The sequence below is a fragment of the Syngnathus scovelli genome, chromosome 6 (genome assembly GCF_024217435.2).
Source record: "Syngnathus scovelli strain Florida chromosome 6, RoL_Ssco_1.2, whole genome shotgun sequence".
NCBI lineage: Eukaryota > Metazoa > Chordata > Actinopteri > Syngnathiformes > Syngnathidae > Syngnathus > Syngnathus scovelli.
In genome coordinates this window covers 6,576,972-6,604,916 of record NC_090852.1, presented here as the reverse complement: position 1 = coordinate 6,604,916, position 27,945 = coordinate 6,576,972, and the positions used below count along the sequence as shown (strand labels likewise).

Here is a 27,945-nt window from a genome sequence, read left to right as displayed (position 1 = left end):
TCTCTACAAAATGTATACACAACCAAAGCAGCAAACGTGTTTGTACATACGTAGCTGTATTATGTTCATGCAATATACTTCTGGCCTGTGAGAGGCAGTAGTGTACGTACGCCGTCTGGTAACACATAATAGAAGAAGAGAATGATCAGCTGACCGTAGCAAAGTTTATTTACTTCCTGTGAGTAATTTCGCTGCTTCTTAATACTAAAGTGGGTGAAAGTGATTGTCCTGTTTGAATATTGTCATTCTAAGATATTATTTTGTTGAACAAAAAAATTCTAGGCAAACGTCCATTGACGGATGGATTATTTTCGGCGCTGGGCAGAGAGCTGTGCTAACATGTGCTAACGCGATCTACGCGACACTGGTATATCACATACTAAGCATCAAAATATTGTTGTTTATTATATAGTTCGTCTTATGTCTTAACGTGTGTTGGTTTCGGTTACATTATGCCAATTGGATTTCATTTAGAGTCACATTCTGGCTTTCTTTCAGTAACAATTCAGCTTGTGCGTTCATTGTTTTCTGTTAGATTTTGCGCATAGGTCTTACAAAAATTGCCAAATAAATCACAATAAAGCTGAACGTGTTGTATTGGTACAATACAATCCTTGTTATTGTCCATCCAGGTGACATGGAGTCTAGTGAGGAGGGGGGCCTCAGTGTCGGGGGCGAGGAGAACTACTTTCAGGGCTACACTTTCACCGACCGCTCCCACTCCAGCCGGGTGGTGAAAAGCATCATGGACTTGTGCCTGGAAGACGGCCTGTTTGCTGACGTCACCGTCACAGTGGACGGCAAAGAATTCCACCTACACCGACTCGTACTATCGGCGCAGAGCAGTTTCTTCCGCTCCATGTTCACTTCCAACCTCAAGGAGTCTCACAACCGCTGTATTGAACTGAAGGATGTAAGCGCCGCTGTCTTCCAGCTGCTGGTTGACTATATCTACCACGGTACCATTAAACTGAGGGTGGAAGAGCTGCAGGACACTTACGAGATGGCAGATATGTACCAGTTAACGGCTCTTTTTGAGGAATGTTCTCGGTTTCTCTCGCGGACTGTGGAGGTCAAGAATTGTCTGCAGGTGAGTTGGTGTTCCAACTTATCAATCGTTTTAAGTGTTTTATGATAATGTCCTCGTCCAGGTGATGTGGCTTGCAGACAGGCACAGTGACCAGGAGTTGTACACGTCTGCCAAACACTGTGCTAAAATCCACTTGGCCCAACTTCATCTGACTGAGGAATTCCTCAATCTACCCCTCTGTCTGCTCTTAGACATCATCAAAGGTCTGCTTTGTGCATTTTTAGAAACATTCAAGCTCATTTCACAAGTCGAGTGTGTTACGTAACATTACATTCATTGCATTATTTTTTTTAAATTTATAGGAAGAGTCTTCAAACTAATATCCTATCAAAATGGTTATGCTTTTTTGTTTTCCCTTCTAGATGGGGTTCCAAGCTCCCAGAATCCAACTGTGGCCATCGAGTCATGGATAAATCACAACAAAGTGGAAAGAGAGGAGTTTGCTTGCATTCTTCAAGAAAATCTTAAGGTACAATTTTGGCACAGTTCATAAAAACGCTCAACAACACATGACTGTTATTAGATTCTTCTCTCAAAAATATTCAACAATACCTTTTATTAATGTCTATGTCTGAACAAATTCATTATAGCCATACTCTTTCTCACATGTCAAAAGTTCATAAAAACGCTCAACAACACATGACTGTTATTGGATTCTTGTCTCAAAAATATTCAACAATACCTTTTATTAATGTCTATGTCTGAACAAATTCATCCATCCATTTTCTGAACCGCTTAGTCCCCACGGGGGTCGCGGGCGTGCTGGAGCCTATCCCAGCCGTCATCGGGCAGTAGGCGGGGGACACCCTGAACTGGTTGCCAGCCAATCGCAGGGCACACAGAGACAGACAACCAATCGCACACACACTCACACCTAGGGACAATTTGGAGTCTTCAATCGGCCTACCAAGCATGTTTTTGGAATGTGGGAGGAAACCGGAGTACCCGGAGAAAACCCACGCGGGCCCGGGGAGAACATGCAAACTCCACACAGGGAGGGCCGGAGGTGGAATCGAACCCGCACCCTCCTAACTGTGAGGCGGACGTGCTACCCAGTGCGCCACCGAGCCGCCTCTGAACAAATTCATTATAGCCAAACTCTTTCTCACATGTCAAAAAGCCGAATATGGGCAAATAATATTTTATTTTCTGTATCTGAGTTGTTTTTTTCTCCTTCGGCTCCAGGAAATTGGTGAGAACGTTCATATTTACCTGATCGGCAAAGAGGACACGAGGACTCACTCCCTGGCCGTGTCGCTTCACTGCGACGAAGACGACGCCATCAGCGTGAGCGGCCAGAACAGCCTGTGTCACCAAATCACCGCTGCCTGTAAGCACGGGGGTGACCTCTACGTGGTGGGTGGCTCCATCCCGCGCCGCATGTGGAAGTGCAACATGCACACCATGGACTGGGAGCGCTGCGCGCCGCTACCCCGGGACCGCCTCCATCACACCATGGTGTCAGTTTCCAGCGAGGACGCCATCTACTCTCTGGGCGGCAAGACGCTGCAGGACACGCTGTCCAACGCTGTCATCTTCTACACGGTGAAGGACAACATGTGGAAGGAGACCAGCCAGCTGGACACGGCCGTTTCGGGAGCCGCCGGCGTCAACTTGGGAGGTACCATCTATTTGTTGGGCGGTGAGGAAAACGACATGGACTTTTTTACCAAGCCGTCGCGCCTCATTCAATGTTTTGACACCACGTCCCAGAACTGTCAGATCAAACCGTACATGCTGCCGTTCGCTGGATGCATGCACGCTGCCGTCCACATGGACGTCATCTTCATCGTGGCAGAAGGAGACTCGCTGGTTTGTTACAACCCTTTGCTGGAGAGCTTCACCCGCCTGCGTTTTCCCGAAGCGTGGAGCTGCGTGCCCTCACTGTGGAAAGTGGCCAGCTGTAACGGCTGCATCTACGTTTTTCGGGACAAGTGTAAGAAAGGCGACGCCAACACCTTAAAGTTCAACCCGGCGACATCCGTCGTCTCCGTTATCAGAGGACTGAAAATCCTCTTGACAAACTGGCAATTTGTCTTGGCCTAACCTTTCTTCTCTCTCGCTCTGAACGTAACGCACTGTGTGGACACAAATGTTGAGACACACCTCTTCAATCGGTTCATCAATCAGCTTTTGGATCATTGAATACTTTTGGCAACTGTTGGGGAAAAGTTCCTTCTCCCAGCATGCACCACTTCACAAAAAGGGTCCATAAAGACAAGCTTAGATCAGTGGTGGCAAGCCAGGCCTTCCAGTCCACCCGTTACTGTCGTACACATTTTCTGATTCTCACCTTTTCATTTCGGCCGTAACAGTGAACACGGCTTCATTTCGGGCCAGCCATACACTTTATTCTATTGAGGGTCGCCTGAAACCTATCCTCGCTCTTTTAAATGTGTTTTTTATTTTTATATTACCAGCTTTTTGGAGGAGTCATGGAATATCTGGCGACGGCGTGATGAGTACACTGGTATGTTTATTCTCACACACACACGCATGCACTTAGCGTCAAGTATAAATGTTTCTCGTATGAACAGTATATTGCGTAAAGAAATGTTTGATGGGCTCTTTAATTGTCAAATATTGATGTGCATCCATATAACAGTTGATGTTTTCTTTTTTTCACTTTTCAAAGGTGTTTGTCTTTCAAAAGTATTTTTTTTAATGTACCGTGTTTTTGGTCAAATATATTGCTGTAGCAACTTAATGCCACTTTTGTCCAAAATATGCCTGTCTCTGATTGGTTGTTACCCGCGGGAGGGGTGGTTTCTCCAAAATCGTTGAGGTGGATCGCAAGGACCATCACTATCGTCAAGCCAGATCGACAAAAAAAAGTTATTCTCTAGACGACAATCACCCCCTTTTAATGGCCGCACGAACATGAAGATAGCGAGAGGTGTTTGTCTCCTCGGTGAGCTAAAAGGAACTCGAAGGAGTCAACGCTACTACCTTTGATCCCATTGATGTGCTGCAGGAGACTATGCGGCTGAAACCCAAGCCCGCTTACAGACTTTGTGAACTATTCTAAGCGTCAGTTGCTGACGCTGAGATGAGCGCTAGGGCTTTCTGGTAGCACATATGCACCTCCATAAGGCCCCACGATTCTCCACTTCCGACATCGCCGTCTCACGTCCGAGCTCTGGGAAACCTGGAAAAGACAACTTGCACCTATTGTCTAAGCCGGGGGGGGGGGGGGGGGGGTGTCGGGTATATTGTATTGTGTTTGCGATCCCAAGGCAAGTGATGTTAAATGAAAATGGTATTTAGTATGAAGGTGGATCGCTAGGAGCTCTGGTGACCTTGAGGCGGATTGCTGAGGACAAAGCAGAATTCCTGAAGGGGACACATGGTTTGGAGTGACAAGGCCATCTGCTATAGCACCAGCACTACGAGGAAGGTGGAGGGGGTTGGACTGAGGGGTGCTGAGAATTCCTTTGCTCGGGTGCGGAGGGAGTAGATATTCTGGGATATCGCCGCTAGCCCTCGGCTAGGAAACGTGTTTCTTTTGAGTTTTTCAGACAGAAATTCGAAGAAGAACTTTGATACCTTCATGCCTAGGGGGATTACTGCAGAGTTAAATGGGGAAGATATTCGCCCGGCTCTCGGGTTTATCACGAAGCCGCTGGTGATAATGGTCGTGACTCGGTTGGATCCGGTTTCCTTTCCGTCCCAGCGCAGCCGGAGTTGAGGGATCTGGATGTGTTAGGCCTTCTGGCACCACGCTCGCGGGGGATCATCTTCAGGGGATCTTCAGTGTTCAGCATGGCGGAGATCTGCTTTCTCGCTATCTCGCCGAAGTCCAATGGCCTAAACAAATGAATATTTTTATGAGGCACCTCAATACAGAGATGGGCCAGGACCAAACCAAGCAACAGATTGAGAAAGGACTGAGGCTGTACCAGTCCAATCAGACCGACAAAGCTTTGCAAGTGTGGACAAAGGTGTTGGAGAAAACTTCGGATCCTGGAGGGAAGTTTCGAGTTTTGGGATGCTTGATCACGGCGCACTCGGAAATGGGAAAATATAAAGACATGCTCAGGGTAAGACTACCCGCCAAACTACTAACGTATGTAAAACATTTACGCTAAATCTAATTGCTGTTCATTTGTCATCAGTGTTACGCAACCAACAATCTGCTCTCGCATGACATAATTTCAAGAGCGCATGCCTCCGAATATTATCAGCGTATCATCGGAACTACTCTGCGCACTAATTGCGCATTTCCACTTTTCATTTAGCTAATATTTTTTAAAAAAAATAGATTTTTAGAACAACATTTCGAGATGTTTTTAAATGGTACCGGATCAAAGGTGATATCTTCTTAGCACCACTTCCATGTGTGGCTTGCGCCCAATGCAGAGTAAATAAGTGTACCGCAATCCGATAGTCAGTGTGGGGTGTCTTGTTGACATAATCGGCCTTACTCAAGCGCCGCTCGCTTTTCACCCAACTGAAGAATCATTTTCAAGCAATGTTCACATTATTTCATCTCCGCAGTACGCCTTGGATCAAATCGACACGGCTCGAGAAATGGAGGATCCGGATTACCTGACCGAAGGCTACCTGAACTTGGCGCGCAGCAACGAGAAGTTGTGCGACTTTCACAAAACGGTCTCGTATTGTAAGACCTGCTTGAACATGCAAGGCACCACGGTCAGCCTGCAGCTCAACGGGCAGGTGTGTCTCAGCATGGGCAACGCCTTCCTGGGCCTCAGCCACTTCCAACAAGCTTTGGAGAGCTATGAGAAGGCCCTGCGCTACGCGCACAACAATGACGACAAGATGCTGGAGTGCCGAGTCTGCTGCAGTCTGGGAAATATTTACGTCCACCTGAAGGTAACAAATGACATCGGTCACTCACAAATACATTGATCATGGGTGTCAAACTCAAGGCCCGGGGGCCAGATACAGCCCGCCATATGTGTATGTGTATGTGGCCCACGAAGACAAATTGTATATCGACTTCATGTGTCAATACTAAAATTACAAAATTGTCTTCACTTTTAAAAATTAGAAAAATTGTAAGCAATTTATATTAGCATTCATTTTTTCACATTTAAATGTTAAATAAATTTAAATCACATTTATTTAAAATATTAACAGTTTTTACTAGTCTCTGATTCCAAAACTAGTTATTCACCAGTTTATTGTGTAGCCTATACTGTATATATTATAAGGCGTTGACAGTCATAATGGCCCACCCTTGACTTAGATAGCCCATGTTCTTCTATCGTGATGATTTATCTCGTTGACCAACAGGAAACGAGAAAGCAAAATATTGTTATGCAATTTTTTCAGGGATAATAACATGTATGCTGGCCTCTATTTGGCTTTGTGCATTGTTTCTTTTATAGCGAGGCTAAACAGCAGCCGCAGCCCATTGACATCGGATGGCACGTGTGACTTGATTGTGCAATCGCAAGCTCCACCGATGCGTATTTGCAGAGCATGATAACACCGCGGAGCGTCCAAACAAACATGACCAACTGTTAGCTCATGCAGTAGTGAGCATTGTTAGTCATGAGGACCCACTCTGGGTTGTGGGAGGGGGGCGTCATGGCGTAGCCTTGACATCAGAGATTTGTAAGAGTAATCCTCCAGCTCCCCGTGGAGGATTGGTTTCAATGACATTGTGACCATGTGGCATGTGGAGAATGTGCTCGTGTGTTATTTTATGCACACGTCCCCAAATAAGTGCCCAGTTTGAGCTTCTTTATTTGGACGCTGTCATATTTTGACTCATCCTGAAAATGTCTGCCCGCAGGACTACGAGAAAGCTCTGTTCTTCCCCTGCAAAGCAGCCGAGCTGGTCAACGACTACGGCAAAGGTTGGAGCCTCAAGTATCGAGCCATGAGTCAGTACCACATGTCCGTGGCCTACAGGAAGCTGGAGCGCCTCCCGGACGCCATGGAATGCTGTGAGGTACAGTCAACCTATATTTATACTCAGGGTGTAAAAACAAAACAAATTTATAACCCCCCAAATTCTTGACACAAGATGTGTATACCTAAGACTCTGGTAAAAGTACTGATTCAACTCCTCTACAATCATTCACTGCCATTGACGGCTAAAGACGTCCAAGTTTCATTTTTAACCGAGCTGGCTGTTAAAAGTTCCTGTAAAGTAAGTTCGGGGATTTGTTTCTAAATACATAATACGTGTTTGAAGAAAACTCTAAAGACGGTTATCAAATAAAATTGTGACGTGCAGTTAGCTAGCTAGGTATGTTTCACCCTGAAAATTCATCTTTCTTCCGGATAGGCTCCATAAGAGCGCCTCATTGTCTGCCGCGAGTGTACGCACATTACATATGTAGAAAGAAATGAGAGAGCAAGGAAGGGGTATTTTTGTTGTTGTTGCAAAAGTCCGACTTGACATCCAGGGCTTCTTCTGGTGCAGCCATTTTAGAGCGCCTCGTTGTCGGCAATGACAGACGAGTGAGAAAAGGAGTTCAAGTTTGTCAGATTTGTTAACAACTTGTTTTGACTTTGCAAAGCCTTTGCATTTACGAAAGTATTCTTTGTACCACTACTGCTTATGGTAAATATTTCACAAGTGAGGTCTTTGGCCTTGCTGATGTCAAATCCATTGATACAGTACACGCTCGCTTGCTGACAGGTGTGAGTAGCAGTTGTTGTCTTGTACTAGACCTTAGACCTTCACCAAACTATGCCCACAGAGGTTTAAAGTGTTAATGAAGAGGAGGGCCTTTAGTCTCCTCTGCTCTCTGTTCTAATTATGTGCTGTGGAAGGGGACAGGGAATAACGATGTCATTGACTTTGTGTCTAGGAACAAAATAGCAAGATTCTTTTCAGATTTATTACATTCACCAAACGTGTTTAGCCAAATAATTTACACATCCGGTTATATTTAGAATGGAGGGCGAAAGCTCAAAAATATCTCACAAGTCATCTTTTGCCCCTCTCGTTCCCAGATTATTTATTTTCATATGGTGCCATTTTTAATTTTCATTCTCCGCTCACTCCAATTTTTTCCTTCCGAAGGAATCAATGAAAATTGCTCTGCAGCACGGCGACCGTCCTCTGCAGGCTCTGTGTTTGCTGAACTTTGCAGACATACACCGCTATCGGCGTGACTGTGATGTAAGTCGCCATCACTTGAGTTCCCTGATTTTCTTCTGTCAGTCAAATGAGCTTTGATTGGAACCATTTGAACTTCTTGTCTCTTTCAGAAAGCATTCCCTCGTTACGAGTCGGCGTTGAGTATCATGACTGAGATTGGGAATCGACTTGGGCAAGCTCATGTGCAGATGGCAGTGGCCAAGTGTTGGCTTCTGCTGAAAGAATATATGAAGGTACCCCAATTAGAACATGTTGTTAGTTATAGAGCCGTGGCTAATTACCGCTAGAAAGCTAACGTCTCATATGTATATAGACTGACTGGACACAACATAAGGTACACCTGTATCAACTGATGTGTTTGTATACGTATTTGATATATTATTTATCATCCAGGCTCTGGATTCTCTGGAACGAGCTCAGGCCTTGGCAGATGGAATGGGAAACAAGGTTTGTGATGTTCCTCGCCATCAACGTAAAATCGTGCAAATTCTACCGATGATCTCGCTGTGTTTGCGCTTGAAGCTGTGCACGCTGAAGGCCCATTGCCTGAGGGAGGGCATCTACAGGAATCAGGGCAGACAGGAGGAGCTGCGTGAACAGGTGGTGAAGTTCCTGCAGTGCGTGGAGGAGCTGGAGCTCTACTGCGGCATGTGTGGCGAGTCCATTGGGGACAGGGACCAAAAGCTGCAGGCCTTGCCCTGTTCCCACATTTTCCACTATAAGTGAGTGTCGTTTAGTTGGTATGTGGTAATTGTATTTTTTATTGTGTTTTTACAAATTCTGTTTCAGAGTTTCAATCAGGTTTTAGAGCAGGTTTGTTAATTTATTTATTTTTTAAAACAAAGCTTTAGTTTTAGCATTAGCTTTAGTTTTTTTAATACATGAAGCATTTGTCAAGAGAATTTTCAAAAATATATATTAAAATTCTCAAATTTTAAATACAGAAATAAAAACATTTCAAATCTACTCCAAAATGTTTTGTGCGAAATTAATTGACAAAGACAACAACAACAGAAAAAAACCTTTTTAAAATTGTATTTAATTTACAAAAAAAGTTTTTCAATTGTACATACAAGTAATTTCCCTCATTTTTGTTAACTAATAACCTTGGTGGTCTTCCTTCCAGGTGTCTGCAGACTAACGGGACAAAAGGCTGTCCCAAGTGTTTCAAAAACTCCATGAAGCCAGGATTTGTGTGATTTTTTTTTTTTTTTTTCTCTCGCTACCTTCAACCGAACACGGTGCGTTGAGGCCTCACGTGCTGCCGAGCGCTCTTGACAGAAGCGGGCAGCCTCGGCGAAGAGATGACGATCGTGGCCCTACGCTGAGGGACGCTGAACGGAAGCCGTGCGCCCCACTCTGAGGACTCACTCGTCTTCTTTACTGACATCACTTTGGAAGTGACTGAAGAGAACGATGTAGGTAAAACGTCCGTTTGCCACTTTTGAATATAGGCTGCAGTATTTGGCCTTTGGTTACAGAGTGAGAAGAAGTAGCAAAGGACTTGTACAATAAGGTTAAGAACATTTCTTGCATCATGAATATTCTATTCAGCTGTTATTGAATTCTTCACGTGATATTTTATTACTGTACATACCGTAAACTTTAGGGGAGAGGTGTCTTGCAAAAAACTTAATGAGACTATCATGTCTTTACAAAAACATGTTTATGGAGCTGTTTTCTCCTTGAACTTAAGGAGCCGGATCAACACACATTGTGTTCTTCATAGAAATTCCTTTTTCCGTTCATATCTCGAACTTTAGTAGCGAAGGACACGGATTGCCGAACAGGGAATCTTATAGTTGCTTTTTTTGGGGAACTAGGGATTAATTGGTCATTTAAAAAAAAAAAAAGATAGGAAGAATGGCAGTGAGCTTTTGTAGAATTGAGAAGTCTGCATGTCCGATGTTGCATGTTTCATTGACTATAGAATGCCAAACACGGATTAATCCAAATCTAGTCATGTATTTACTCGAGTATATACAGTACCTTCAATAATACTATTTAGCGGTAACCATGTGTTTGTTACATTTATTTTGTTGAACATTTTAGAAGCGTCAAAATGTGATATCTTTATAAAGGGAGAATACTTATACAGCTACATATTTTATTGGCTCTTTTAGATTGCACTGGTGTACATAATTTTGTGACCAGTGATTGTATTTTTCTTGACTAAGATATGTTTAAATTTGACATTGATTTGATATTTAAACATGAAATGCGGTCACATTTCAGAGTGAAAAAAAAAAGTTTTAAAGATAAAAGTAAAACAGGACAATTTTTTCTTTAAAGGTGTATTTCCCCAATGCTGACAAGAATAAACTACCTCTCATGGTTCGCACATCCAGACTGAATAATGATGGATTTTGGTGTCCTGTAGCTTGCAAGGAGATGGGAGATACTAGTCGAAGCTGACTTTATACATGATATTAAAATAACTTGGCAAACGTAAGGCTACAAGGAGAAAATGAAGAGTAGGAAGTTAATAGCTTTATTGTAGTTGCACGTCCGCAGTTGTCGCTGTGATCCTCCATCATAGATTTGTCTTTGCGACACAATGTTGCTTGCATACATTAGTGATCTGCCTCTCTATTTTGTGTTTTAACATGGGTGAATGTACCCTCTTGTTCAATGTATTGTATTTTGTTTACAGAATAAATAGGGGGACAAAACAAAAACATTTTTCGGCAGGCCTGGCACAGCTTTATTCCACAATCATCAACCATCCTTCTCTTTGTTTTTTGTTTTCCTCTGTGTTGCCATATCTTTGAGTTTCGAGTCCAGTTTCCTGTGTAGATGCGCTTTCTTAGTGGGGTCCATGGATTTGTCTTTTGTTCCGCTGCCGGCGTAAAGAACACCCTCCTTGCTAATCCTGATTCGAGCGTGAGTCTTGGCTTTATCGCCACAGCCGTGCACCTAAAATGATACAAACATTTTTAGACTTGAACAAATGACGGTTTAAGAAACATGATTCCCAACCATGTGCTCAGAGCTCATCAGCTGTGCGAGGGGAAATTATCCAATTGCACTTGATTGCCTCAAATATTATCTAATTACAATTATTTGTTGAATGTCATAATTTGCCTTAAAAATCATATTTGTCCAGCCTTAATTATTTTGGCCGAAAAGTTCAAACTTATGGTTTGATGAAACAAGAATTATGTAATCGCACAAGCTTTTCAAGCAAATTTAAAATAATAAAAAGTCTACTTGTAAAGTTTAGATTTTTCCCGCCACCTTACCTCTGGTATGTGGTGACTGAGGCAATATTGCCTGTTGCAGAAAAGGCAAAGCTGTCCAAGAGTTAGCACTGAGGCTTTACACTTGACAAAACCGCACACGCTGTCTGCCTTCACCACGGCGCGGATGAGGGCGTCAAAGTCATCATCCGGTGAAGCAGCCGCCGCTATTTCACAGGCGCCGGCTTTGGTCGGCTTCTTTCCTGGGAGAGCAAAACTCAGTTAGCACAAGTTCAGCAAAGACATTTTCATTGCTAACCTTTAGCAGGGGCGGACTTCTTTGTAGCAACCGAAATTTGCTGCTGCTTCTTTTGTTGACCATTTTCTTCCCTTTTCTGCTGTTCCCTCTTCATTCGCTCAATATGTAAACTTTTTAAATCCAACACAGATTCAGGTGTTGATTCCTTCGGGGGGTGTTGAGGAGTGGCCTGCTCCTGGGAAGCGACTGTTGCCTCACTCTCTTCTTTTTCCTCCTCCTTTGGTGCTGTTGGCCTGGAGATGGTGATACACCTTTCTTTGCCCTCGCCTTTACTCTGGTGTGTGAGGCCCAGCTCTTCGGCAATCTGGTGTACCAGCAGTCGGTCGTGAGAGTTGAACAACGGCGGGAACTCGAGTTCACTCTTACTGAGGTTCTTCAGAAAGTTCTCCACCATTTCTCGAATTTCACCTTGTTGTTTTTTCTTCTGTTCCTCCTCAGCGGGTGTTGGTGTGCACTGCTTGATGGGATTGTTGTGTTTTGTTGCGTTTGTATTACTTCCATTTGATTTCTTCGGAACCGCTTTGGCTTTCTTTCTCTCTGCCTTCTGTGTCGTCAAAGTGTCAGACTTTGTGTCTTTGTGGTCACGGATGTAATTCTGCGGGACAATGTCTTGTAGGTATTCAAATGCTGTTCGGACCTCGCCGTACTCTGTGATGTGATGGACCAGCGTCTTGAGGAAATCGTGGTTCTGAACCGTCTGGGTGTCACACACGATGGCCACGTGACGTCTCGCACGTGTGACGGCCACGTTTATCCTTCTGTCCTCCGCCAGAAATCCGACTTCACCTGCATTCAGGAAGTACGAACATTGTCCAAATTGATTTCAGGTAGCAAATATGCTGCCATGTGACCGCCACCAAACACAAAGAGGTACCTTTTCGATTGGATCGGACTAAAGACAAAACCACAGCTTCTTTCTCTCTGCCTTGAAAACCATCCACTGACTTGATTTCCAGCTCTGGATGCCTTGCAGAAAGTTTCTGACGCAGAAGGTCAACCTTCACAGAGGTGCAAAAAGTTAAAACTATTATCAGGTGTTAAAAAGTCTAGCCCAAAATATTTGCTAAACCCTCACAATCTGATGGGAACCAAAATATAAGCTGAACAGACAAAAGTCCAATTCCAATTATTATGAATAAAGTTTCCCACTTTAACAACTTACTTGTAAATTGTACGGCGCAATTACGGCGATGTCTTTGGCATTCACCCCAGCTTCAGTCAACGCTTTAATGTGCAGCGCTACGATGTCAACCTCACCTAGGAAAAATAAAATCATGTTAAAAGATCAAGCTCACAGTAATTGTTATGGCTATTTTCTTTTAAATCTGATATTTATTATAAATAAATTACAGTGTTAAGTCAAATGAAGTAAAAAAAATCGTAACCTTGGTTGCCTTTGGATTGCTCATCTGCCACCTCCATTTCCGTCAGACCGCAGCTGGCAGTGTCAATGAGAAAAAGAGGTGTGCTGGTTTCTTCCACACAGGTGACTCCAGGTAGATCTCTGTGCGAGACATTTAGTACAGTTGTTATTTCCATTTATTTATTTTCTTACTGAGTTGATCCTCACTTTAACAAATGTGCCTCCACTGAGCTGTGTGCCGTCAGTCTTCCTTGGTACATCTCTTTGGAGGCCCATTCCATGATGGCACTGTTCATGCGGTACTGTACTGTTAGCATACGCACAACTAAGTCTCCATACATCTGGATGAGTCGCTCCATTAGACTGAGGGACAAGCCTTTTGCAGCTGCCCTGAAGGAACCAAGAGGTAAGGAATGAGAATCTAACTCTACGATAGGACAAAATGTCCAATAGTGGAAGAAAAGTGTTTACCCGTGTGATTTGATGGTAGCTGGTAACTGCTTGTAGTCTCCTGACAGAATGCACTTGCGCGCTCGAAGCAGAGCAATCCAGCAGCTGCTCTCCAGCGACTGGGCGCACTCGTCAATCACTGCCCAGTCAAAATGATCGGCCGGCAGGAACTTCAGAGGCCCATCATCACACGCACCTGCAGATGAGCGGACCCTGGTCACTATCATGATGATTCTCAGGTGCCATTTTCCATCTGGCTACTTGACCAACCTGTGTTGGTTGATAACACAATGTCGGCACTTTTCAGAATCTGGACCAAGGCCGTGGCTTCCCTGGTTTTCAGCTCCTTTCTCAGTTCACCTATTTCTCTCCTGAGGTTGCCCCGCTCTCCTTTTTCACTCTTCTTCTTCATTCCCATCTGAGAGGATTACACATAAAGTTCAAGGTGTCAAAAAATAATCGGCAACTAATTGGTTAGCAAATTAATCTCATTTGTTTGTGTCCCACATACTTACAAAAGCTTTGTCAATGTCTTTGCGTATATCAGCAATAATGTTGGCGTTGTCACTCTTGGCGAGGATGGCATCCAGCGAATGCTTTTGTATTGACTCCAGCAGTCTGGCAGGGTGACCAAGCCTCAGAACTTTAGCCTTGCACCGGGCTAATCTCTCTACTAAATTGTCCACCGCCACATTTGAAGGGGCACAGCATAAAACCTGCACAAAAAGTAGATCACAGCTCAAGTGAGTTGCTTTAGTTTAATAAAACTGTAAAAAGCTTCTTGTTGCACCTTTTGGCCTTGTTTGACAGCTTGCAGAATGATCTCCACTACTGTAGTGGTTTTCCCAGTTCCTGGAGGTCCGTGAATCACTGCCAGTTCTCGCTGAGATAAAGCAAAAGTCACTGCTTCTCTTTGGGAATCATCCAAGTTTGAGTTAAAGAATTTAACTTCATCTAATAGAAAACAACAGCAAAAAAAAAAAACATTAGACACACCTTTTAGTTTGATGCAGTGCATTTCTACACCACTGCAAACCACAAGGTAAGAAATATTTATTTTGATACAGCTCTTGTATTGGATCTCATTGTGTAAGCTGTCAATATTGTGCCATTCATACACTTGTCATTTGTGTAACTAAAATTTTATAGACAAGGACAACATGCGTACGTCTCAAAATAAGTCTCTTCTCACTTACGTGGCTGGGAATGAGAAGAAGGTTTAGCTTCTCCAAAGAGAACATTGATCAGATTTGCAGATGGTCCACTGTTGTATCCATTTAACGTATTTAAAGCCCTGCCAGCATAAACACAGAAAAACAAAAAATTCATATATGACACAACTATACAAGTGTCAATTTAAATACACATTAAAAAATGCACTCCATACCTTTTCATTCGTTTATAAGTTACATCATTTGCCAACTTTAAGAGACTGTATGGACCCTCAGTATCAAAACTGAGCCCATCCTTTGAATCATCAAAAGCCACACTTATGGAGGTCTGGCTGACCCGTGTCACAATGCCTGTGCTGATCTGAGACATCTCATTGATTCCACTGGAGTCATACAAACCAACAATATCCCCTGTGGCAAAGAGTACACCATTTACAACCAGAGTAGCAAAATCACAGACATAAAACAATTTTCTTCTTCTATCTTACCAGGTCCAAAGCTATTGCTCGGAAGAGATGAGAGGCCAAGATGCTTTCTTGGCTCAAGGACAAGAACGGTTCGACCATACAGGCCTGTGGACTGACTTGCAACGTGAAGTTTTAGTAGACACACTCCTTTGTTTTGAAGCTCCTTGAGTGAGATGTTCTCCTTCCATGCCCTGTCGGCAGAAAACGAAACAATCCATCCATTTTCTATTGTACTTATCTTATGGTTGAAGGTAAGTTGGAGTCTATTTCTACTAACTTTGGGAAAAAAGGCTGGGTATACTTTTGATTGGTTGCTAGTCAATTGCAGAAAATGACAACTATTCACATTTACACCTAATGCTTTTGGTATGTGCGAGGAAGCCGGAGAAAAGCCAATGCAAGTACGGTGAGATACTCAACAAACTGAATATATACAGAAAAGTCAAAGTCAAAGTCAGCTTTGACAAATGATAAAAGTAATTACAAATTTCAGAGTAAGGGTGCTGTGTTTGAGATATTTTGAAAATTGTTTTCATTAAGTTCTCTTCACAAACCTGGTTTCATCTATTTCAGCTTCCCTCTCTTCTTGGAGAAGTTCCAGTGTCTTTGAAACGAATTTTTCCACTGCCATTTCTTCCTAAAATAACAATAATTTTTATTATTATAAAAAAAGCCAAAAACACTTATCAACATGATGCACTGGATACTAAATAATCTGCGCGATTATGTATGATATGTAAGGTCACTTTCATTTATTTATAAGAACCACTAAAATACACTGTGCGCAATGTTGACAGGTTAACTCACCCATCGTGCTAACAGCACGTTCACAACATTCCCTGCGCGATCGAAATACGCACTCACCCGTGACAGCTAGAAATAAGTATCCGCAACGATCATGAAAAGGCGACGGGAAAAGAAAACTATAAATATTTCTGAGTTTCAAGCATGAAACCACATTTTGTTGTTGAATAATACAGCCGGCTGTTAGCTTGTAGCATGCTAGCACCTGTCAAACTTCCGTTCCAAGCCTGAGCTTCCTGTCGCTCCACGAACAAATCAATTTATATAACTCCTGTTGACCATTTTGCACGTCTAAAGACTAAAACCTACTACATTTTATTTAGGTAACTGTTGTACTATCATAAAGGGGAGTAATTATGACAGCGCTGTATGAAAGTGGTTTGTGAGTCTGCTTCGTAGTACCAGGGAATAAATAAAATTTATAAATGTCGAAATAAAATAAAAAAATATGGCAACACCTTCTGGGTAGACTGGTGCAGTCTGTGAACATGCTCCTTGGTAATGCCTATACAAATAATGAATTAATGTGTTCATTATTGTGTGACAAATGACAACAAAGTGCAAGAGCGTCTGATTCCATTTCAGCACGTCCGCTCTAATTTGATGATGCATGATTGATCAGGTATTCATAATATCAATAAAAGTAATATACCAATATAATATGTCATGTAGTATATTATTTAGTAATATTTTTGAATAAGAGGTTAAACAAAAAACGAAAATATTTCCAAAATTTGGTGCGCTAGTAAAAAAGTACACATTAGCCATCTCTAATTACAATTTACTGTTCATTTCCACAAATGTTATGATTATTGTTTGGGATGAAATAAAACTTTATTTTGAAGTGTTAATAACGGCTTTATTGTCGTATCTGTTTACACAAAAGGGGCAAAACATCTCTTCTGCTCGTTAGACGCACTAATGTCGCTATCTGGATTTGTTTTCTGAACCACGTAGTCTGCGCATGTGTAAACTTGAGGCCGCCCCCCCCCGCACCCCTGCACGACTGAAGTTGCTCCGCTGCTAGCATTTTAATGATTGGGGCACCTCCAAGCTGCACACAGGAGCGCGGAGGTTCGCTTTCGAGGAAAAATGAGACTGCACTGTGGATAAATGGCGAACTTTAAGATGAAAGTGTTGCTAATTTTGGTTTCCTTTCTGCATTCACCAAGTAAGTGTTTTGTTTCTCGTGTGCGCACGGAAGGGAATGTTGCGTCCATCCTTGTTAACTGTCTGATTGTCTCCGTGTTTTTTTTTTTTTTTTTTTTTTTTTTGCGAGCGAGCTGAAACAACTTGCTATTAATGTTCATATATTGCATGGAGTATTTTCTATGATTAAAAAAAATGCTTCTAAGGTTTTCATCCCCTCCAGTTGTAATGCAAAAAAAATTATCTCTAAAAAAAAAAAAAAACAATCCCCTGCTATATCCATCATTTGCTTGGATAACGCAGATGGAGAAATATGTTTGTACTACATATAAATTGGGACTCATAATGGTTATCTGGATATATGGGACATTTTATGGCCTTTTTAGACAGGTACATGGAAGTAGCTTGGTTTCAATTTGTTTTGTGTTATCATTATATTGACTAACGATCCCAAACTAATGATGAAGTCTATTTTTTCATATTACCTTTCATATGAGAGACACAAAGTACAAATACTATACTTTCTGTACTGTGTGTAGACTTGATCTACTTATTACAATGTAGTACATTTAATGAATAGCCCATTGTAGGTACATCATCAAACAATTCCATTTAATGCTGTAATGATGGGAACACTGAAATAACCCAATATCTGATAAAGCAATTGTATCAACTATCAATCTGTCCCTAATGCTGCTTTCTCCTCCTCTAGGTGTTTTATGTTTCAGTGAGTTGTCGTTCATCACTGAGCCCAGTGATGTGACCGTTCTACCAAAGGACCCCGCTGTCTTGGATTGCCAAGCTCACGGGCAGCCTCCAGTCACCATCAAGTGGCTGAAAAATGGTGTTCACTTGGCAGAAAGTGAGCACATCCAGCTTTTACCAAATGGCTCCTTGTACATACCAAAGATAAAGCATACCAAGGAGGAGTCAGATGAAGGATTCTACCAGTGCCTCTCCAAAAACAAATTTGGAGCCATCCTCAGCCAAAGATCACGTTTGACTATCGCATGTAAGTATTAGCCTCTTAAAAACTTCAGTGACAATAATATTCACTTTATGGTGTTAAACAGTTTTTAAAACTAAGTTAAAAATAGTGTCTAAATATCCCACAAAAAATACTCTAAGCTTTCGTTTGGCCCGCGGTATTGCATTGTGTTGGAGTTGTGTGTCATCGCTGAATGGTCGGCTACACAGAGGAATCTCTGAAAGGCTGTTTGCCTTTGGGCTTTGTTTGGAGTACCCCTGACCACCCCAGAAGAAAAGACTAGGTTGGGAGCGCATTTGTTTGTTCACATATCAGTGGACAGGACAGCTGTGTCTGTTCAATGGGCCCGTTTGTGTCGCTTATTGGTTTGAGGATTATTTATATCGAGTGTTGCTAGCATAAATATAATGTTGACTTTGAAGACAGGAAGTTTATGCTAAACATCTGCATCGACGACTTGCCATGTTTATGAGTTCTATTTTATAGAGGGGGAAAAGAATCGTAAATGTGCAGTTACAAGGCATTTACTATGCTGATTTGTTTATAGATGGTGCCTATTTAAAATAATTAGTTTTACTAATTTGAAAAAAAACAAAAAAAGACCACTAAAACCCCCAAAAGTCCAAGTTTAGTCCATCGTCCAGTCTTTTGTGTGAGAAGAGGTTAAAGGTTTTGGTCATCTGTGGGCGTGGAGTTGGAGGATGCCCCCCCCCCCTCTCGCCGCTCGCCTTCTGTCCAGAGGTCCTGGGGTTCAGAGGTCAGCGTAGAAGGCCTTTGTGATGTCACATGGCTGCTGTGACTGGGCCGGCCCACCGCGTCGGCTCCCAGGACACGAGTCCTTTCACTGGATCGACCCCTGTGTTGCCCTGTCAGGCAGAGAGGCCTTTTGTTGAATGTGGGACACTTTCTCTTGTGAATGAACATGGCCAGTACGCCACAGTGAGTGATTGTGGCTTTCTCAAAACCATCCAGGAAGGCTTTTTTGCTGGCACTCTTTTGAGCACATTAGCACTTTCATCATAATTCCTCATCCAACACAGGGTGTCAGAATGTGAAAATAAAGAGCACGTTGTTTTGTTTGACCAACTGATAGATGATACAAGCAACATCAGAAACACAACAATTCGTTTAATTTAGCTTTGACCTCTTAAGAGAAACTTAAAGGTAAATTATCTCAGGCCAATTTAAGGGAAATTATGTTTTAAAACTCGCATGTAATTTGTGCATGAAATTAGGTTGTAAATTACAAGGTTCCCTCTTTAATTTGGTTTTCCCAAAGCTGGGGATTTCAATGTGGGGTTTCAGTGGGGAGAATGGGTTACTGATTTTCTTTAACATGATATTGACTTGTTTCTTGTGTGTGCGGGGGAAGGGGAAGACTTATCATCGTAATGAGTGAAGGTCATTGGTAATATTTTAAGGAGGGCCCCTTCCACATTAATGCATATTAGGCTTTTTGTGAGATGCAAAGGCCTCAGATTGACCACACTTAATGAAAATTTAGCTTAACCCTAGAAGTTGATCAAAGTCAAAAATGTATACAGCCGCGAGTTGATTATTTGGCTTTTCTACTTCCATTCAGGTATTTCAGAGTTTTTGTTCCACCCGTTGCCTACGGAGGTGACTGCGGGCTCGGTGGCCCGATTCTCATGTGGAGTCACGTCCCGACCTCCTGCAACCATCACCTGGGAGTTTAACCAAAGCACACTGCCGCTACAAACAGACAGGTTGGTACCTTCAGTTAGCCTTGAGTCATTTCGCATACAGTCATGATACAAGTGATGATTTGTTTGTGTGCAGAATCACAGTTTTGCCCAGTGGAGTCCTTCAGATCCACAATGTACAAGCGAAGGACGCCGGGCAATATCGATGTGTCGCAACTAACATCGGAAGTCGGCAGAAGAGTCAAGAGGCAAAGCTGACAGTCAGCCAAGGTGAAGAAATGACACTAACTTGTTTGAATCTTTCATGGATGGAACTTGTTTAGAAAGATTATTATTATTATTATTATCATTATTATTATCATTATTATTATCATTATTATTATCATTATTATCCATCCATTATTACTATCATTATTATTATATTCTTTTAATTAAAGGTGCGGACACTAAAACCCGTCAAAGGCCCAAAATCATCGCCGGACCTCAGAACATGACAGTTTCTCTCCACCAAACAGCGGTGCTGGAGTGCTTAGCCACTGGAAACCCCTGGCCTATCATTTCGTGGAGTCGCGCTGATAGTAAACCCATCGATGTATACAAAGCCAAAGTGTTGGGCAACGGGAACTTGGTTATTAGTGACATCAATTCGAAGCACAGCGGAGTCTACATCTGCAGAGCCACGACTCCCGGAACCCGCAATTTCACCATAGCTGCTGCCAATCTCACTGTCAAAGGTACAACCTTGCGATTTGATGATAAAATTTGTCAAACTTACCTCATTCCTTGTAAATCTCTCTTTTCAGTACCACCATCGATCGTTGAGCGCCCCGAGAGCCAGACCCGTCCAAGAGCCGGTACCGCCCGTTTTATTTGCCAAGCCGAAGGAATCCCCCCTCCCCGTATTAGCTGGCTAAAGAACGGCGAAGAGGTTCATTTAAACGGACGGATTAAGATGTACAACAGGTATTCAAGACAGATTTATTACACAAATTGGCCAAAGGCTTTCGTGTCTTGTATTGATTGTGTGCTATTTTTCTTCCTCCCACAGTAAACTGGTGATCACCCAGATCATCCCAGAGGACGATGCTATCTATCAGTGCATAGCAGAGAGCGAAGAGGGCTCTGTGCTGTCTTTGGCACGACTTATTGTAGTCATGTCAGAGGACAGGCCCAGCGCTCCCAGGAACACCCACGCCGAGACCATCTCGAGCTCGGCCATTTTGTTGGCTTGGGAGAGACCGCTGTACAATGCTGACAAAGTCATAGCCTACTCCATCCATTATATGAAAGCCGAAGGTGAGACCAAGATGGCTAAAAAAAAATTTCAAGTTGATGAGTGTGTTATGTGATGCACTGTCCTTGGAAAGGCAATTTCTTGTTGCTGTCCATTGACAATGGCAGTTTTTTTTAAGAGGCTTTGAAAGCCATTGTGCACTCGCTCTTTGAACTGAAAAGTAAAGATACCATTTAGAATCTTGTAGAACTGTATGTTACTTTGACTTTTTCTATTCACTAAAAAATAAAAAGTTCTTATACAACAGCAGTTATTGTGCTGGTTTACAAAAGCACAATAACATTTATACCATTTAGTTTTTTTTTTTTTTTTCTTTCAAAACCTAACACGTTCTCCACCGCACGTCAGGTCTGAACAACGAGGAATACCAAGTTGTGATTGGCAACGACACAACCAGTTATATTATTGATGACCTAGAGCCTGCTAGGAATTACAGCTTCTACATCGTGGCTTACATGCCAATGGGAGCCAGTCGTATGTCTGATCAAGTCAGTCAACACACCCTGGAGGATGGTAAGCTTTGAGACTCCCAGCATTCCTTGCAGTAAATCACTCTGACGCTTTAGTTAAAGTCAATGTAAATCTTGTGTGTACACAACACCTTAAGAGTGGGAACACAGGGGGGGATGTTGCCATTTTCCATTTCTAGTCATTGAGTAGAAAATTCAACTAAGACTGTTCAGAGTTAGATCGCCATGTTCGTACTTTCACATTTTATTTTCCAGTGCCTCTGCGTACACCAGAGCTACGTCTGATAAGCCGCAACTCGACAGACATCCAGGTGAGCTGGCAGCAGCTTCCCTCCAAAGTGAGCCGCGGTCGGGTGTCAGCGTACAAGTTGTCCTACCGCACGGCCGCAGACAACACGGTCATCTCCGTGGAGCTGCCTCAGAATACTACAGAGTATCTCCTGGAGGGCCTCCAGCCCGACACCATCTACCTGCTCCGCATGGCCGCAGCCACCCGAATGGGTTGGTGTGAGCCCTCAGCGTGGACGTCCCACCGTACGCCCAAGACATCCAGTCGCAAAGGTAAAGTTGCGTTGGCGTAGAAAGAAAATTTTAAATGCTCTGTGTTAATGCTTTTATATGTGTTTTTTCGGCGTCACGTAAAAGGTTCAATAAGAAAATCATACAATCCCAATTTGCTTTTTGGAAGGTCCTTCTTCAGGACCATCTTGTGTTTGGAGTTTGTTCTCGTAGCATTGTCCCGGAGCTTTTGTATTGGTTATTCTGGAACCTTTGCCCTCCGCTGTCAGTGATGTAAGCGCGGCCTTAGTCATGGGTCATAAAGAGAGGCCCTCCGGCGTCTGTGTGTGTTTGGGGAGGGGGAGAGAATAGCTTCTTTTCACATCCTGGTGTCTTCTTCCAAGCTTTTTTTTTTTTTTGCTACCGCGGTCTACATACGTTTGTGTTGATGAGCTGCCCAACAGTCCAAAGTGCTGAAGCAGTAAAATAATCGAAGCCACTTTCCTCTCGTGTTATTCAATCAAATACACCAAAAACAATAATGCTGCATTGCATCCGTTTCCTGCACTCAAATCTCCCTGCTCTTTTCTTATAAGAGTGAATGCGTATTGATCTCATGGCTCCTTTCTGTGCCCTCTCAGTGCCCTCAGCCCCTATTCTTCAACTTGAGCCGCTTAACTGCACTTCCATTGTGACGCGCTGGCAAACCGCCCCGGAGATGGAGGCTGTCCTTGGCTATCGCTTGCGTTACCATGAGGAAAGTCAACCGGAACAGCCCGTCATCCAGCTGCAAGCTCAGACCTACACCTACACCATCAGCGGCCTTGGTAAGCGTGGACGCAACTGATAACATTAGCATACGTCTGCCGTGTCCGTTGAGTGCAGCATTTGCATTTACGCCCGCGACACAGATCGATGTGAGCTGACCGCTCTCGTTTGCTTGCACTATTGAGTGGGATCAGGCTCCCCAGGTTAGAGGTCAGTGTCCAGATGTCCCTCCCACCACCGTTTCCCATCCAGTGACTTGCATAATTACCCCTGGCTATTGTGCTGTGTTCAGAGCCAGACCTGCTTTACCAGATTTTAGCCACCTCCCCCTTTTTAGCTGGACCGCGACACACATGCAACAGACCCTTGGGATTGGCCAGAACTGGACAGGACCACTGACCTTTAACTGTGAGACAGCAGTCTCAAATTAGTGCCCTGCCCCCAATGCTAGTCTGTGCTGTCCATATAGAAGAATAAAATAATAATAATCAATATAAAACTGAGCCGACTCATGCTGATTAAAATAAAATTCAGCTTTATGTGAATCACCAAGCAAGGTTGATTGATTCTCTTTTACTTGATCTGCTAAAATATGAAACCATTATATTTATCAGCTTTTAAAATGTAAATAGGCTAGAAATGTAGCTGTTGTGCACAACTTTGAAGCCATGCTTGCTCCAAGTTGAAAGCTACAACAAGGACACCCGGAAAAATGTGAGAGGGAAAACAAAAGCCCGCCCCCTCCCCTCTCGTCCTAGAGTCCTGCACCCAGATTCCGTCTGTTCTATCTTGGCCTGACCCGGTGACCCAAGTCAACCCCCCTCCGGTCCCATGGGCCTCGACTCCCGGCAGCTGAAGGCTGCCCTTCCGCCCAGCCCCCACAACAGACCTGGACACCCGCCTTCCATGGTCAATACCCATAAGCTGACCTTTCACACTGGAAGGCATAAAACTAATCTTAACACTACCCCAAAATGCCCTGATTTAGGAGCCCTAGCAACGGTGTATTTAGGTTCAAACATGTCAAAGACTGATCTTTTGGATGTTTCAAAGTTTCTTATTTTATTTCCAAAGCATCAGTCAACAACGTAGGATTTAGTGGATTTTTAGTTTCGAATAAATTCAGTTTGATTGATAAGTTTGAGCTTACAAGCATTTTTTTCTAAGGGTTTGTTGGTCAACAAATGATAATTACAGGTTGGGGTAACATAGGAGACCATGCATTGTCCATGCATGGGGGGGCAGTTATGACCCCCACACTTTGCCCTCTAGTGCTTGCCTTCTTTGGATGTTAAAACTAAAATATCTTTTATGTCTTCCAGATCCCAGGCGAAGATATCGTATCAAGATCCTGGCTTTTAGTCAAGCAGGAGACGGCTATGAGACAGACCAAGCCATCAGTACCCCTGGATGTGTCTGTGAGTCCATTTTCTACTTTGAAATCTCTCTTGTTTACATTTGTAGTCATGTTGTCGCTTTGGCTATCTACAGCGGCAAGAGACCAAATGGCAGCCACCCCTCCATCGCCTGATCATGTGACTATCCTGGCCAGTAATTCCTCTGAAGTTTCTTTACGTTGGAGCCGTCCCACTTTCCCGTCTGGGAAGGCCGTCAGCTACACTGTCCGTTACACGATTGTGGGCACACACAATGCATCCGGCGTACGCTACCTCCAAACGTAAGCTAGCAAACAATCTTTGTCTCACACATCAAATAATTTCCTTTGCTGAAGATAATGAAGTGTTTTAGATATTGAGGGTTGTTGTTTATATCCCCCCAGCACCCAAGAAAATGTGACCATGCAAAATTTAGAGCCAAACACTCGCTATGAGTTTGTGGTACGCCTTCACGTGGATCAGATATCGAGCCCTTGGAGCCATGTGGTTTACCATTGCACAAAACCAGCAGGTTGATCATCATAAAAAGTAACCTGAGATATATTCTCCAGCAAATATTTGATTTCTTCATGTTTTTTTCCGCAGCTCCGAGACGACCACCTACAGGAGTGAGACTAACTCTGATCGAGGATGACACGGCGTTGGTATCGTGGAAGGAGCCGGCCGAGGCCAACGTGGTGGTTACACATTACACCATACTTTACGCTTCCCAGACATCCTGGATGGCCGGACGCTGGCAAATAATTCAAAGAGAGGGTGAGCAGTGTCCCACAAAATAAACCCCACAATCCTCCATATTTAGATATTTGTGTCCTTTTTTTAGTTACATCCTCTCTCAACTCTCCCTTTTTGTATTCCGCCCGCTAATGTCTGCTTCTTGTACCATGACTAGGAAGCCATACAATGGCTCTTCTGGAGAAGCTCAAACCAGGGAATGTCTACCTGGTGAAGATCTCTGCCTCCAACCAGGTGGGGGACGGGCCTTTTTCTGACGTCGTCGAGCTGGTTATGAAACGTGGAAATGTCCAACGCAACAAAAACGCCTGGCGCTCGGATACTTTTCAGCATACCGCAGGTGAGTAACAGAAGAGTCACTCATTTAAAATATTTGAATTAAAAAAAAAAGTATAATCTTGTTGATTTTTTTTTCAGTCTTCTCAGATGGTCTTTACCACATAGACCAGAGATCCATGACTGGTATCATCGTTGGCGTTAGCATCGCCTTGGCCTGTATTGTAATGTGTGCCTTGATCCTCATCAGTAAAGGGAGACCAAGGTACTTGTTTTCATCGCTGTGGATTTACAAAGTGGTTTCATTTTCAATAACTGGAATTTTTATGTGTACTATTTTTTTCCAGGAAATCTTCTAACCACAAGATTGTTGCTGTGCCGCCTGGCGAAGGCTTGTCTTTGCCTCACGAGCGCCACGTCGAGAACGCTGAGGCTCTCATTCCCATGATGAGTACCAACTTCATAGATGCCAAAGTAAGAATAGACCTAAAAAAGTTATAATTTAAAAACTGTAGTATTCTAATTCTGTCATGTGTTTTAGGGTGGATCTAATATAATGATAAATAGCACGGGTCCTGTCATGAGCAAAAATCAAAGCAAGAAGTGGCTTCTTTTTAACAGAGATGTCAGTACACCAACTGAGATTGATGTAAGTGTTGCGACATCGTACTCTCATCCAGCTTAAAAAAAAGGTTGACATCTATTTTTTTTTTTTTTTTAAGGTTGAAGGGAGGGTCCATTTGTATGAAACTGGCAAAACCGTTCTACACTATGAGGAGCATTTAGGCACCGCGCTGCTGCCTCCATCATCTCGGGAGATCATCTTCGGACCTTCCCACACCGAGACCTCGCAAAGCAGCGAGAGCAGCCAAGAGACGGGAGACTCCGGACATTACTCCAACGAGGAAAGCAATGAAGAGATGAGCAATCTGTCGACTAGTCAAAGCTCCAAAACAGAAACTCCGGATAATGCAGATGTAGCCGAGCCGAAGGCGTCTTTCCGGGTAGAAAAGCAAAAGTGTGTTTGCTACCATATCTCCACCCCGGATGATGCTCGATCCGGCTGCGCTTCGGGTGGCAGCTAGCTCTCCGTTTTTCACCCGGCTCCACAAATTATCGTTTCTACCTCGTTTGCTTCCTGGTTTGAGCCCTCTGCTTATTTCCTGTAGCACAAGGGAACAGGAAGTCAGCTGCTGTGAAGGAGGATTTTCTTCAGATCTACCTCAGGATTTTGTATGAATGTTGGTCCCAACATTTTCTTTCATTTTTTTGTCTTCTCGCTGTTCTACCTGTTGGTCTTTGTGGCATCGTCTGTCCTAAACCAAAACTCACCCATGATGAATGTTTGAAATAATATGCTGTGATACATTGGTCATATTTAATTTGTTTTCCATTGGTCCTTGATTGTCTACCTCAGTTTTTGTCTCATCATGGCTACCTCCAAATGGTGTGTGTTTTTGCAGTTGAAAGAGCTTTTGTTTCCCATTGCTTGTCTTTTTTTCCCCCCCAACCTTTTGTGTGGTTGACTCGAGAAAAAAAAAACAAGTGCATTAGATATTGTCAAACCGTTTGGGTTGTACGAGATGTTGGACATTTCCAGTGCACTGAACTCAAAGCTTTAACACGGCCTTAATACTGCAACGGGCCTTGCATACTCGATCCAAAGACAGAAACATTTGTACCCAAAGACTTTGTCATAATAGGCAACCAAAAATACAGTAGAAGTACATGAAGGGTGTCTTTGCCAAAAATCCACTTCTGTGCCATTGATGTAAATTTTTCTCCGAATGGTGCTTTTTCTCGGTGTAAACTTTAGTCTGGTGAAAGCTTTAGCGCAAGTTCTCGTGGCTTGTGTTCCGTTTGCCTTTTGAGACCATTGCTAAGTGCAGCGGTGACACCGATGCTATTATCCAAAGAGTTGTCTGCTTCCTCACATGGGTGTGGCTTTTCATTCAGTTGATCCTTGGCAAGATTAGGTGGACACTATTGATCCTGTGTGTCTTGTCAGTGATAGATGATGGTATTTATTCTTTGGGCACACATTGTCTAATACTGACCCACCCCCCCATGTGATGTATGGGGGTTTGTTATCAACGCCTCCATGATATGTGCCGTTCAGATGTGACAAAGAAGGATTCTGACTATCAAAATGGAAACCCAGTGTGTGTGAAGAGCAACATAATCAATTTTTCTATCTTTGTAATACAAATTATCTTAACCAAAGAAGCTTTAAGTCTCTAATTTAGTGATTTTCTTTGGGTTCATTTACACAATTTGAATTTAAATGTGCTATATTTCTATGCAGTTTTGATTTGTAGAAAGCGATTTTATGACATGTTTTTTTTAACTTGAGTTTGCAAAATTTATCGTATTTCACCTTAATGAGAATTAGGTCGGAACCTTTACTTTAGATGGGCCTTTAAGTATTTGTCCCAGTTTCAGTGTGGCATTTCCCCAAGTTCATATTGTCAATGTCATGCTCAGAGTTTTTCCTGTGTTCTTCATTACTACAATTACAAATGTTGACATGAATGCCACAGATAAATTTGCTGACTTGACTCAGGTGCCAAATGTAGATTTAGTGAGTACTCTTGACTGTTAATTTAAATGATCTTTTCCCTGATTTCCATGCTTTTGAATACCAAAATACTCCTTTTAACCCAAAGAGTGCAACAAAACAAAGTATTTTATGGGTTGGAATGTTGCAAGCGACTTTTTGATACTCTCAAGATTATTGCAGACGATAAATAAAATTGTTCTTGGGAAAAAAACATCTTG

At 43.0% G+C, this 27,945-nt stretch overlaps 4 protein-coding genes and 1 long non-coding RNA gene across 10 annotated transcripts; 3 read left to right on the top strand and 2 right to left on the bottom strand.

The window, feature by feature from the left end:
* The first annotated feature begins 56 nt into the window (after nucleotides 1–56).
* Nucleotides 57–3,797, top strand: kbtbd4 (kelch repeat and BTB (POZ) domain containing 4). 4 transcript variants are annotated; one of them, XM_049722126.2, is made up of 7 exons: nucleotides 57–178; nucleotides 283–367; nucleotides 633–1,090; nucleotides 1,152–1,293; nucleotides 1,453–1,559; nucleotides 2,276–2,420; nucleotides 2,556–3,797. In XM_049722126.2, exons 3-7 carry the CDS (start codon nucleotides 638–640, stop codon nucleotides 3,134–3,136), a joined length of 1,428 nt encoding a protein of 475 aa, XP_049578083.1. In that variant the 5' UTR covers nucleotides 57–178; nucleotides 283–367; nucleotides 633–637; the 3' UTR covers nucleotides 3,137–3,797. The 4 variants fall into 4 exon arrangements, with proteins under 4 accessions (XP_049578083.1, XP_049578078.1, XP_049578080.1 ...); XM_049722121.2 differs by having other exon boundaries at nucleotides 2,276–3,797; XM_049722123.1 differs by lacking the exon at nucleotides 283–367 and having other exon boundaries at nucleotides 75–178; nucleotides 2,276–3,797.
* On the bottom strand, nucleotides 3,547–5,466 carry LOC125970165 (uncharacterized). Its single transcript, XR_007482026.2, has 2 exons — nucleotides 5,391–5,466; nucleotides 3,547–4,897 (listed from the first exon to the last, which is right to left on the bottom strand). It is a non-coding gene; the product is annotated as an uncharacterized lncRNA (long non-coding RNA).
* rapsn (receptor-associated protein of the synapse, 43kD) lies at nucleotides 4,890–12,439 on the top strand. Of its 3 annotated transcripts, none has more exons than XR_007481957.2 (8): nucleotides 4,890–5,130; nucleotides 5,588–5,926; nucleotides 6,855–7,013; nucleotides 8,097–8,195; nucleotides 8,285–8,407; nucleotides 8,568–8,896; nucleotides 9,301–9,592; nucleotides 12,289–12,439. XR_007481957.2 is itself a non-coding variant. In XM_049722145.2 (8 exons), the coding sequence occupies exons 1-8, from the start codon at nucleotides 4,906–4,908 to the stop codon at nucleotides 9,371–9,373; spliced, it is 1,272 nt and encodes a 423-aa protein (XP_049578102.1). In that variant the 5' UTR covers nucleotides 4,890–4,905; the 3' UTR covers nucleotides 9,374–10,854. The 3 variants fall into 3 exon arrangements, 2 of the variants coding, with proteins under 2 accessions (XP_049578102.1, XP_049578100.1); XM_049722145.2 differs by lacking the exon at nucleotides 12,289–12,439 and having other exon boundaries at nucleotides 8,568–8,621; nucleotides 8,697–8,896; nucleotides 9,301–10,854; XM_049722143.2 differs by lacking the exon at nucleotides 12,289–12,439 and having other exon boundaries at nucleotides 9,301–10,854.
* On the bottom strand, nucleotides 10,855–16,179 carry ighmbp2 (immunoglobulin mu DNA binding protein 2). The gene is made up of 16 exons (XM_049722050.2): nucleotides 15,989–16,179; nucleotides 15,679–15,761; nucleotides 15,146–15,315; nucleotides 14,873–15,068; nucleotides 14,682–14,779; nucleotides 14,276–14,439; nucleotides 14,001–14,201; nucleotides 13,756–13,903; nucleotides 13,507–13,681; nucleotides 13,243–13,425; nucleotides 13,058–13,176; nucleotides 12,835–12,929; nucleotides 12,547–12,670; nucleotides 11,673–12,458; nucleotides 11,417–11,616; nucleotides 10,855–11,090 (listed from the first exon to the last, which is right to left on the bottom strand). Exons 2-16 carry the CDS (start codon nucleotides 15,753–15,755, stop codon nucleotides 10,893–10,895), a joined length of 2,934 nt encoding a protein of 977 aa, XP_049578007.1. The 5' UTR covers nucleotides 15,756–15,761; nucleotides 15,989–16,179; the 3' UTR covers nucleotides 10,855–10,892.
* Nucleotides 16,180–16,919: 740 nt separating this feature from the next.
* LOC125970083 (protogenin B) lies at nucleotides 16,920–27,940 on the top strand. The gene is made up of 19 exons (XM_049722041.1): nucleotides 16,920–17,099; nucleotides 17,790–18,089; nucleotides 19,648–19,792; nucleotides 19,866–19,999; nucleotides 20,167–20,463; nucleotides 20,533–20,692; nucleotides 20,778–21,025; nucleotides 21,372–21,536; nucleotides 21,749–22,054; nucleotides 22,633–22,818; nucleotides 24,082–24,177; nucleotides 24,251–24,437; nucleotides 24,540–24,667; nucleotides 24,742–24,912; nucleotides 25,049–25,231; nucleotides 25,309–25,432; nucleotides 25,515–25,641; nucleotides 25,709–25,816; nucleotides 25,890–27,940. Exons 1-19 carry the CDS (start codon nucleotides 17,042–17,044, stop codon nucleotides 26,250–26,252), a joined length of 3,486 nt encoding a protein of 1,161 aa, XP_049577998.1. The 5' UTR covers nucleotides 16,920–17,041; the 3' UTR covers nucleotides 26,253–27,940.
* Nucleotides 27,941–27,945: the final 5 nt, after the last annotated feature.